General features: G+C 38.9%; 1 protein-coding gene across 1 annotated transcript; it reads right to left on the reverse strand.

Annotated features, from left to right (window-relative positions):
• Positions 1–227: 227 nt before the first annotated feature.
• LOC131704998 (natural killer cell receptor 2B4-like) lies at positions 228–4,687 on the reverse strand. The gene is made up of 4 exons (XM_059006846.1): positions 4,557–4,687; positions 3,387–3,665; positions 1,402–1,519; positions 228–243 (listed from the first exon to the last, which is right to left on the reverse strand). Exons 1-4 carry the CDS (start codon positions 4,666–4,668, stop codon positions 237–239), a joined length of 516 nt encoding a protein of 171 aa, XP_058862829.1. The 5' UTR covers positions 4,669–4,687; the 3' UTR covers positions 228–236.
• Between the last annotated feature and the right edge of the window lie 7,866 nt (positions 4,688–12,553).

Consider the following 12,553-nt stretch of genomic DNA (forward strand, 5'->3'; position numbering starts at 1 on the left):
TCGCTGAAGAGCGATGTGGAGAAACCGTGTCTGCCGGAACCCCACCTCCCTAACCCGGAGAAGCCAGAGCCAATGCGGCGCCTCTTTGGAATCCCCAGCTGCCTCGCACAGGCTGGATTCAAACCAGCAAGCTCCAGACTGTTTGGCTCACCCCGCACGCCACGCAGCAGTGTTTTTACCAGGTGAGCCACTCAAGGACCCCATGGGGTGTATTTTCAAAGCGTTTCCTCTGTTCTTTAATTCCTGTTTTTTGAAAGGAAGAAAAAAAATCATGTCAGTGTACAAAATTTAAAAAAAAAAAAACAACTGTAGAGTGTTTAAGAGGACATGAAGTACTGGTTGTTTGGTTCCAGTTTTGTAAAAATGAACAAGCGTTTTACCTCTTTCAAAAAATAGGAGTTCATTGAAGCCTGGAGTAAACGCTTTGAAATCCTGGCCCGACATGCTGGGTATATAGCCAAAAGTGTAGAGCACAAATCAAAGGGGGAAACTAATCCCAGCAGGGCTTGAAAGACTGAGCGATGAAGACAGGCTGAACAAACTGAATCTATTTAGTCTGGAACAAAGAAGAATTAAAGGAGACTTGATTGGTCTTTACATTCTTAAAAGGAGTTGACATCGTTACCCCGAACCAATACTTTAAGCGCAACACAGAAACCAGGATTGGAAATTAAGTGCAGATAGAATGAATGAAACACTTCTTCACACAGAGAGTGGTGAGGGGATGGAATGGGTTACCTAGTCATGTTGCTGAAGGAGACTCTTCTTCACACAGAGAGTGAGGAGGGGATGGAATGGGTTACCTAGTCATGTTGCTGAAGGAGACTCTTCTTCACACAGAGAGTGGTGAGGGGATGGAATGGGTTACCTAGTCATGTTGCTGAAGGAGACTCTTCTTCACACAGAGAGTGGTGAGGGGATGGAATGGGTTACCTAGTCATGTTGCTGAAGGAGACTCTTCTTCACACAGAGAGTGGTGAGGGGATGGAATGGGTTACCTAGTCATGTTGTTGAGGCAAAATCACTTGGATCCTTTAACATAGTTCTGAGATCAATCGTCTGCTAGGAACTGGATTAGCGCTGATGGGCCGAATGGCCTCCTCTTGCTCGTAAACTTTCTTCTGTTATTATAAATATTTTAAAAAGCACTTGGTGCCCCCTCTTTCTAGTATGCATGTGGGATTTTTTGCAGTTTTTTTGTTTTATGTAATATTTTGACCTTTCAACTCTGCTGAAGCAGATGGTTGTTGACGGTCCTTATTTGAATACTGTGCCAGCAGGGTGCATTGTAACGAAGGATTGGCAGCCAACTTGCTTGCTTTCAGTATCGTTTCCTTTCAGAATCTGCCCTACTCGGTCAGAAGCTACCACATTAAAGAGCAAACCCCTGATAATGCCTACCTGTCTTCATCCTGAGCGCTCCCCTTCTTCCAGACCCACACACAGACTGCGATGACGACTCCAGTCAGCACTATGAACACCAGCACCCTCAGGATGAGCTCAGTGTGGCCTCCTCTTTCTGTGACCAAAGGAATGTGTACATGTAGGTATATGTGTGTATGTATGTATAGATAGGTAGACAGACAGACAGACAATAGTGTGCAAATTTATTAGACACCTCAAGGTTTGGCATTTATCGAGCTTTGCACACAAAAACAAATAATTATTAATTTACTAGAGAAATTAGTTGTTTTTTGCAAACTCATATAACATGAAACTAATTCAAAACTAAAAACACAGCTGTGTCTGAAAGTGTCTTTTGCTCATATTTAGTCTGGCCACCTTTGGCATCAATAAGAGCTTGACATCTGTTTGGTATTGTGTCTGTGTACTTTCTCAAAATCTCTGGTGTCATCTGATATTAGACCACTTTGTGTGCTATAATTGGGCATCTTGAAACAGCTTCTACAAAGTCCATTTTACCATGTGTGGCTGTGTGTTTCTCTTACTATTTTAAATGAATTGCATGCGTGGCATATTAGTCATCAATAGAATTAGACAATCAATTATTTACCTATTTTTCAGTTCCAGTGGTTTGATTTCTGCACAACAAATCAAAACTACAGAAGCAATGGGGTGTTTTAATAAATGAGTACACTGCTGTATATATATATATATATATATATATATATATATACTGTATGTGGAAAAAGATACTGTACTGCTTTCCTAGAAAAGCAGAATATTTCAGGGTACCATTGTACTTGGAACATGCCTTGCTCATTAAAATATTTAGCATATTTTTAAAGAGGAGACGATTTTCTATTCAGGGATACCAGGATATTTAGTAAGTAACGGATCCCCCCAGTCGTTCTGTAAATCATTTGTTACTTGTTCTGTAAATCATTTGTTAGTTGTTCTGTAAATCATTTGTTAGTTGCAGAATTTGTGCCGTTGTCTGTCAGGGATGCAACTTTACCAACTTTCACAGCCGGACCCTGCTCTTCCATTGTTTTCTATGGAGGCCAGCAGTTCTGTTGTTACTCAATAATGGACACATGGGGAGGAAGCTGCTGGTTATTGACAGGTAATAAGGTTCTGAAGGGGTGGGGACGATCCCACCCTCTGAATGAAGATAGAAGTGCAACACTATCTGAAAGTAAGACTTGTGTGTCGTAGCAGACATCGTGCTTCAGAATGGTTGTTGTAACTTTTATTTCAAAACTGCACATTTGAGACCAGTTTAGAAAATGGAAGTGCAGGATAGGGAAGATTTAGGAATTTTCGTTTACGACAATCATTCACACGAAGGTGTCTGTGTGTGTGTGTGTGTGTGTGTGTGTGTGTCTGTGTGTCGGTAGGACTGCTTTCAGTTTGCCTTGTATATAATAATAATAATAATAATAATAATAATAATAATAATAATAATAATAATAATAATAATAAACTGTACTGTATTTTTAATCTTTAATTATATTTCTGCACAAAATAGTTCACTGTATTGGACAACGACTGCTATGAAACTTGATCAAGAGAGCCACTGAATAGAGCTGCATCCCGCTGTAGTAACTAAAATATGGCAGAAGCTAAAATAGGTTTCTGTAACCCGGAAAATATGAAGTCACTATCTCAAAGGGTCACTGAGAGCAGAGGCTTTGACAGCGCTGCTTTGTAAAATTACAGACACAAAGCTCATTTAGTTTTGTATACCTAGCACTTCAAGACAGTGGCTTGATACTCAGTACACAGCTGTATTCTATGATTCTCTACCATCCAGCAAGACAACAGTCACGTGACACCAATACCCTTATAAAAGTTTACCACGGTGACCTAGCATGATTTTCCCATGATTATACTATATCAGAGTATATATATATTTTTTAATATGCTTTACCATACCTCTTTGGCAGCCAGCTCAGGTCACAGGTCAAGGGTGAAACGCATACCTTTGAGAGGACAGTAATCCGAAGGTGTGACAGTGATGGTCTGATTGCTGACAGGGTTGCTGGCCACACAGGTGTACCTGTAGGTGGCATTTACCCCCCGTATTTGGTGGTGGGAAAGGTCCAGTTGGGTTGAGTGTTGTGAGGTTGGTTGGGTCAGTGCAGTCCCGTTTCTTTGCCAGGACAGAGATGTGTTGTTCCAGTTTTCCACCGAGCACAGCAGGACGCAGTCACTCTCCCCTCTTTCACTTCCCCTTTTAACTCGAGGGACGGGCGCCACGTCTGTCGAGCAGAGAATGGAAGGACATAGTTGACAAATGGAAGGACATGTAGGGAAACTAATTCAGTTCAGCCTAGGAATTAATACAATCAGATCAGAATCTAATTAAGGGATAATGGCAATAAAGCCCAGGACTGGAGGTCAAGTGTATTAGAATGAGATAGTTCTATTATCACTGAGGAACACGCCACAGCAATGCCATTATCAGCATTGTACTGTAGTCTGGAACTGTATTAGAACACCCCATTGCTTCTGTAGTTTGGATCTGTTGTGCATTTGAACTCCACTGACACACAGAGCTAGCACAAACCAGGTTCAGCTTCACACACACGTTTAGGAATCAATAAAGGAAATTCTGCTTAAATCCTGGTTGTGTGCTCATTTAAACAAAAATACATACAGAATGTAGTTTCCTTACACTGAGCTTCAAATGTATAATGATAAAAGTGAAATCGCAAATAGAGAAAATAAATATTCAGTCATAAGAAACCTGTCATGTTTCATCAAAAATGTAACTGAACAAAATACGTAGGAGAGACAGGTGCATCGTTATATAAAATACAGAATCACCCGTCAAACAGAGAGAGAGAGAGAGAGAGAGAGAGAGAGAGAGAGAGAGAGAGAAAGAGGGAGAGAGAGAGAGAGAGAGAGAGAGGGAGGGGGAGAGAGAGAGAGAGAGAGAGAGAGAGAGAGGGGGGGGGGAGAGAGAGAGAGAGGGGGGTACTAACATCATTTCAAACATAATTTAAGATAATCGTGATCATTTTTAGCAGAAATTAGATAATTTAAAATTTTAAAGGCCTACCAGGGTAGAATTCATTTGTTTTAAAAAAAAATTAAATCAACAACAACAACAAGAATACAGGTCTTGGAACACTTTAATACATACTTACTGTAAAGAGACAAGAGAAATATTTTTTTAAAATAAATTTCTTTGTAAATCTCCACTTGGTAAAACCCTCTGTCTGCTGCCTGTACGTTGTTAATCCTGAGAGTTGGTAACATTGTCCAGCTGCAGCCTTGCTTTGAATCTCTCGTCTACAACAGCGACAATCTTTCTGTTCTGAATTCTCGCAATGGGCCAGTATCTCCAGTTTATTTCTGTATCTGGCAGCAGGTTTGGTATTACCACAGGAAAAGTGAACGATTCTCCCACAATCCCCTTCACCTGCTGGGCTGCCAGCTGAGCTGCAGAGAGGGAAGATGCTACAAGCAGAAAGAACGAATGTTATTTGATTTAGTAATCTGCTTGTTCCATCTTAAAGTTTTTGGGTTTTTTGTATCTGAAAGTTAACTAAACTTGTTATAAACACAGACTTTGTATCAGAAAGAAAGAAAAGATTGAACTTACCATAAACGTAGGAAATGCCCAGAAAGAAGACTATTTTCCCAGAAGAAATCATTTTTATGAAAGCAAGACTTGTGCCCAAGCGTGCATAAAGTTGAGTGCAAGGTTTCCTGTGTGTTACCACATTGTGAAGTGACTACAGGACTTCCTGACTTCCTGTAGAACAGCGTAGTCTAGACCAGGGCTGGGCAACTCTGGCCTTTCCTCTCGTGGTATTTGTTCCAACCCCGTTCGAAATTGTTTACTTGAACCAATTAAACCTCCATCCATTTAGGGCTTAGGTCAGCTGAGGAGTCCTTGACTCACGGCACACCAGCGACCCCTGTGGCTGTCCATTCTCTTACCTCTTACTAGCTTTATTAATATTATCACTGCCCCACCCACAGAGCGGTTTTATGTTTTTACATTCTCTGTATATACACATAGCGATCGTAATAAGACTCCTGTTGCACAGCAGTCTCACCCATTCCATGTTTTACTACAAGCTTGATTAGCCCCAGTGTGTCTAAGTAACAAGCTGTGGCGTGTCTTTTTGAACTCAGTGAAACCAAGAATGGATCAAACTGCTATGAAATGGGAGTCTTGTTTCCTTATATGTTAAACATACTGAAACGTTGGGAAGTTGGCTCTTTAGAGCAAAAACATACTGTATATATAAAGCGGTGTGGTAAAGCATAGGGAAGCATTGTAAAGCACAGAGAGGTCTGGTAAAGCATAGGGAAGCATTGTAAAGCACAGAGAGGTCTGGTAAAGCATAGAGAAGCATTGTAAAGCACAGAGAGGTCTGGTAAAGCATTGGGAAGCATTGTAAAGCACAGAGAGGTCTGGTAAAGCATATGGAAGCATTGTAAAGCACAGAGAGGTCTGGTAAAGCATAGGGAAGCATTGTAAAGCACAGAGAGGTCTGGTAAAGCATAGGGAAGCATTGTAAAGCACAGAGAGGTCTGGCAAAGCATAGGGAAGCATTGTAAAGCACAGAGAGGTCTGGTAAAGCATAGGGAAGCATTGTGAAGCACAGAGAGGTCTGGTAAAGCATAGGGAAGCATTGTAAAGCACAGAGAGGTCTGGTAAAGCATAGGGAAGCATTGTAAAGCACAGAGAGGTATAGTAAAGCATATAACAAACAAATAACATGGTAAACTAACCCTTATGAAAGTTTCCCCCAGTAAAATCACAGCAAAGTGTGAATAAGCACAGTGACATTATGGTAAAGCACAGGGAAGCATTGTAGCTGAGGTAAGCATGGTAAAGCACAGGGAAGCATAGTAAAGCACAGGGAGGTATTATATATGTTTTAAGTTGTCTTAAGATATATACATCACCTATGTCTTAAGATGTCTTAAAATGTCTTTAGACATGTTAATGAAATTGTCCATTCCAAGACATCCTAAGACATCTTGAGACACATCTTCAAGACGCAGTTCATTGTGCATCTGTAGTGTTTTACGTGTCTTAAGACATTTCATTTAGAAAAGACCATGTCTTTAAGACACTTCCATATCCTGTGTGAATTTTTTAATTTATTGTAGATATCTCGATTGTATATGTACAGATTTTATTGAACACGTAACCTTCACTTGCACGTTTCAAATGTATTTTCTATTCTTTTAACACACACTTTAAAATACATAAACACATACAGAAATACCTAGCCTACAATAAAGGTAACAAAGTGAAATGAATTTATGATGCACACAAAAAAATATTAAAACATGTTTATTATTATTTTTAAAAATATATATTTACAGGGGAAACAAAGAATTCTCAGATAACAAATGCCAAAAATGATAAACGATTGAATAATTAATAAGAAGCTATCTATATTTCAATTTGACTATCCACCGCCATCACAGCAGACACTGCTTTCTCCTCCAGTTCTACAGCCCAGTTTTGACTGCTTCAGCCCACACCTCCATGAATGCCTGTGAAGCAGCGTAGCAATTCTCACTGAGTCCTGCTCCATCTTCTGACACATGTTCGAAACATACTGGCGTGGCCCTCTTTGAAACCCACCGCACCATTCCTCTGTGTACCTCTCAGGCTTTGACGAGTTTTTTTTATCACCTTCTCTTTTAAAATTTTGAACATGGTGTACCTGAAATGTAAATATGTATTTAGAACCATGTTTCATTACCATTATTTAATTAAAATGTTACCCTGTACACAAATCCAAATGTGTTGTATTCTGCATAGTTTATAAAGGTAGATTTAAATATACTATATAGTATATTATTCGATAGGAGTGTGAGTGATTTTCTATATTTTTAAGAAATATAACCCAGTCTCTTCAGCAGTGTTAGACTGAGGGGTGGACGGCGTCCACTCACTTTTTTGGAAGGGTGGACAGAGTCCACCCACTATTTTTGGTGAAATGCAATTTTAACACGCCATCTACGTTGTTATTTATCTTGAATAGCAGCCTATTTTATTTCTCACGAATACTCGATCGTTTAATGTTCCCGACGCAACGTTTGCTTTTACTGCGCCTGCGTGCGCACTCCAGCGAAACAGCAACTCGAGTTCGAGTGAAATTGACAAAAACTGCACCAGGAACTGAAAGTGACGTGACAACTGGTAGAGGGCGAGCTCACGTTCTTTAAAGAATGTTATCACATAATAATAACATGGGTTGATTCAGTTCAACATTTCTAAAATAAACTAAGTGAAAATTACTATAACAGCTGATCTTGTTTTAAAATGACAAACACGATCCAAACAGATTCGATGAAAAATAGCATCTGCTCCAAACAGGCACAGCGTTCCAAGCAAGATCTCTGGACATGCTGAAAATGATTGTGAAAGAGCAGAATACAAAGCGACATGTGTTTAATAGCATCTCCGTGTGTACAAAGACACTGCACAGCTGTTTACTATAGCATATAATATAAAGCCTTCCGTTCTTTATTTTATTGCAGAGACACAGTCGTGTTGTTTTTTATTTGTGATTTGCTATATTTTGTCCGATTTTTTTTTAAATTTATTTTTTAAATGGTATGCATACAACCTAATACGATGGCTTTGTGCTTCATTGTGTGTTGTATAGGTATAATTCGCAATATATTTTGGTAGGCTCCAGTTTTTCATTATTTGTGTACTTCTAGGGTGATTTTTTAAATTTTTGTTATGATTTTCTAAAAGCGTTTATTTTCGGAAATTAAAAAAAAAAACAGTCAAATACATTAGGCTACAGTAACTTTCGGTTTCTATAAAATAAAAGCATGTAGAGTCTCATTTGAGCAACGCATAAACCTTCCCCATATTACATGTAGGTTTAATGTTAGACTAATACATATCATGTAAGGTAATAGTCTTGTGCACCTTTAAGAGTCAGGTAATGCTGAAGCGCAGTCCGGTCCCATTGGACAGGCTAGACGGAGCTCTTCAGCGTGGCCGCAGATGGTGATTGAGGAGCTGAATCGGTGCTGAAGCAGGATGAGAGAAAGCTGGCTGCCCTTCACCTCACCCCAACATCAGTGATGTGTGTTTATTTCATTTGTGGTCTTTTATTATGTTTAGAAAGGCATTAGGTATTGTAATGAGTGCTGTTGAGACGGGTGATTTCGTTGGTGTGTTTTATTATGTTTAGAAAGGCATTAGGTATTGTAATGAGCGCTGTTGAGACGGGTGATTTCGTTGGTGTGTTTTATTATGTTTAGAAAGGCATTAGGTATTGTATTGAGCGCTGTTGAGACGGGTGATTTCGTTGGTGTGTTTTATTGTGTTTAGAAAGGCATTAGGTATTGTAATGAGTGCTGTTGAGACGGGTGATTTCGTTGGTGTGTTTTATTATGTTTAGAAAGGCATTAGGTATTGTAATGAGTGCTGTTGAGACGGGTGATTTCGTTGGTGTGTTTTATTATGTTTAGAAAGGCATTAGGTATTGTAATGAGTGCTGTTGAGACGGGTGATTTCGTTGGTGTGTTTTATTATGTTTAGAAAGGCATTAGGTATTGTAATGAGTGCTGTTGAGACGGGTGATTTCGTTGGTGTGTTTTATTGTGTTTAGAAAGGCATTAGGTATTGTAATGAGTGCTGTTGAGACGGGTGATTTCGTTGGTGTGTTTTATTGTGTTTAGAAAGGCATTAGGTATTGTAATGAGCGCTGTTGAGACGGGTGATTTCGTTGGTGTGTTTTATTATGTTATGAAAGGCATTAGGTATTGTAATGAGTGCTGTTGAGACGGGTGATTTCGTTGGTGTGTTTTATTGTGTTTAGAAAGGCATTAGGTATTGTAATGAGTGCTGTTGAGACGGGTGATTTCGTTGGTGTGTTTTATTGTGTTTAGAAAGGCATTAGGTATTGTAATGAGTGCTGTTGAGACGGGTGATTTCGTTGGTGTGTTTTATTGTGTTTAGAAAGGCATTAGGTATTGTAATGAGTGCTGTTGAGACAGGTGATTTCGTTGGTGTGTTTTATTGTGTTTAGAAAGGCATTAGGTATTGTAATGAGTGCTGTTGAGACGGGTGATTTCGTTGGTGTGTTTTATTATGTTTAGAAAGGCATTAGGTATTGTATTGAGCGCTGTTGAGACGGGTGATTTCGTTGGTGTGTTTTTTTATGTTTAGAAAGGCATTAGGTATTGTATTGAGCGCTGTTGAGACGGGTGATTTCGTTGGTGTGTTTTTATTGTGTTTAGAAAGGCATTAGGTATTGTAATGAGTGCTGTTGAGACGGGTGATTTCGTTGGTGTGTTTTATTGTGTTTAGAAAGGCATTAGGTATTGTAATGAGTGCTGTTGAGACGGGTGATTTCGTTGGTGTGTTTTATTGTGTTTAGAAAGGCATTAGGTATTGTAATGAGCGCTGTTGAGACGGGTGATTTCGTTGGTGTGTTTTATTATGTTATGAAAGGCATTAGGTATTGTAATGAGTGCTGTTGAGACAGGTGATTTCGTTGGTGTGTTTTATTGTGTTTAGAAAGGCATTAGGTATTGTAATGAGTGCTGTTGAGACGGGTGATTTCGTTGGTGTGTTTTATTGTGTTTAGAAAGGCATTAGGTATTGTAATGAGTGCTGTTGAGACGGGTGATTTCGTTGGTGTGTTTTTATTGTGTTTAGAAAGGCATTAGGTATTGTAATGAGTGCTGTTGAGACGGGTGATTTCGTTGGTGTGTTTTATTGTGTTTAGAAAGGCATTAGGTATTGTAATGAGTGCTGTTGAGACGGGTGATTTCGTTGGTGTGTTTTATTGTGTTTAGAAAGGCATTAGGTATTGTAATGAGTGCTGTTGAGACAGGTGATTTCGTTGGTGTGTTTTTTTGTGTTTAGAAAGGCATTAGGTATTGTAATGAGTGCTGTTGAGACGGGTGATTTCGTTGGTGTGTTTTATTGTGTTTAGAAAGGCATTAGGTATTGTAATGAGTGCTGTTGAGACGGGTGATTTCGTTGGTGTGTTTTATTATGTTATGAAAGGCATTAGGTATTGTAATGAGTGCTGTTGAGACGGGTGATTTCGTTGGTGTGTTTTATTATGTTATGAAAGGCATTAGGTATTGTAATGAGTGCTGTTGAGACGGGTGATTTCGTTGGTGTGTTTTATTGTGTTTAGAAAGGCATTAGGTATTGTAATGAGTGCTGTTGAGACGGGTGATTTCGTTGGTGTGTTTTATTGTGTTTAGAAAGGCATTAGGTATTGTAATGAGTGCTGTTGAGACAGGTGATTTCGTTGGTGTGTTTTTTTGTGTTTAGAAAGGCATTAGGTATTGTAATGAGTGCTGTTGAGACGGGTGATTTCGTTGGTGTGTTTTATTGTGTTTAGAAAGGCATTAGGTATTGTAATGAGTGCTGTTGAGAAGGGTGATTTCGTTGGTGTGTTTTATTATGTTTAGAAAGGCATTAGGTATTGTAATGAGTGCTGTTGAGACGGGTGATTTCGTTGGTGTGTTTTATTGTGTTTAGAAAGGCATTAGGTATTGTAATGAGTGCTGTTGAGACGGGTGATTTCGTTGGTGTGTTTTATTGTGTTTAGAAAGGCATTAGGTATTGTAATGAGTGCTGTTGAGACGGGTGATTTCGTTGGTGTGTTTTATTGTGTTTAGAAAGGCATTAGGTATTGTAATGAGTGCTGTTGAGACGGGTGATTTCGTTGGTGTGTTTTATTGTGTTTAGAAAGGCATTAGGTATTGTAATGAGTGCTGTTGAGACAGGTGATTTCGTTGGTGTGTTTTATTGTGTTTAGAAAGGCATTAGGTATTGTAATGAGTGTTGTTGAGACGGGTGATTTTGTTGGTGTGTTTTATTGTGTTTAGAAAGGCATTAGGTATTGTAATGAGTGCTGTTGAGACGGGTGATTTCGTTGGTGTGTTTTATTGTGTTTAGAAAGGCATTAGGTATTGTAATGAGTGCTGTTGAGACAGGTGATTTCGTTGGTGTGTTTTATTGTGTTTAGAAAGGCATTAGGTATTGTAATGAGTGCTGTTGAGACGGGTGATTTCGTTGGTGTGTTTTATTATGTTTAGAAAGGCATTAGGTATTGTAATGAGTGCTGTTGAGACGGGTGATTTCGTTGGTGTGTTTTATTGTGTTTAGAAAGGCATTAGGTATTGTAATGAGTGCTGTTGAGACGGGTGATTTCATTGGTGTGTTTTATTATGTTTAGAAAGGCATTAGGTATTGTAATGAGTGCTGTTGAGACGGGTGATTTCGTTGGTGTGTTTTATTGTGTTTAGAAAGGCATTAGGTATTGTAATGAGTGCTGTTGAGACAGGTGATTTCGTTGGTGTGTTTTATTGTGTTTAGAAAGGCATTAGGTATTGTAATGAGCGCTGTTGAGACAGGTGATTTCGTTGGTGTGTTTTATTGTGTTTAGAAAGGCATTAGGTATTGTAATGAGTGCTGTTGAGACGGGTGATTCAGTTAGTTTTTAACCGTTGTACACATTTTGCTATTTTTACGTTTTAAGCCAGTGTTATTTAAATTGAAGTAGATGGTAACTTTGCAAGTAAAGTTGTGGGGCTTGCTTTATTGGGAAAGTGGTCAAAGCAGCTGATTTGTGTCAAAAGTCACATTGTTTACTAATTGTCTCATGTTTAGAATGTGCTAGAATTTGAAATTTCTCAAAGTTCTATGACAGTTAATTCAACAGTGGGAAGTAGTCTACTGAGAGAAGTTGATGCGGTTACTAAAACAGCTGTACCTCTTGATTTGTTAAAATTTATTTCTGTTTTGATTTCATATCTGAATAGCAGAGAGGTAGAGGAAGATGTCATACCCGCTATCTTTTTGTCTTACTTGTTGGGAAAGTGGTCAAAGTAGCTGATTTGTGTCAAAAGTCACATTGTTTACTAATTGTCTCATGCTTTTCTGAATTTGAAATTTCTTAACGTTCTATGACAGTTAATTCAACAGTGGGAAGTAGCCTACTGAAAGAAGTTGATGCGGTTACTAAAACAGCTGTACCTCTTGATTGGTAGACGCCATTCCTGTTTTGATTTCATATTTGAATAGCTGAGAAGTAGAGGAAGATTCCAAGCTCTAACTTTTTGTCTTGTTGGGAAAGTGGTCAAAGTAGCTGATTTGTGTCAAAAGTTACATCGCTTTGTA

This window comes from Acipenser ruthenus, chromosome 34 (assembly GCF_902713425.1).
Source record: "Acipenser ruthenus chromosome 34, fAciRut3.2 maternal haplotype, whole genome shotgun sequence".
NCBI classification, from domain to species: Eukaryota; Metazoa; Chordata; class Actinopteri; order Acipenseriformes; family Acipenseridae; genus Acipenser; species Acipenser ruthenus.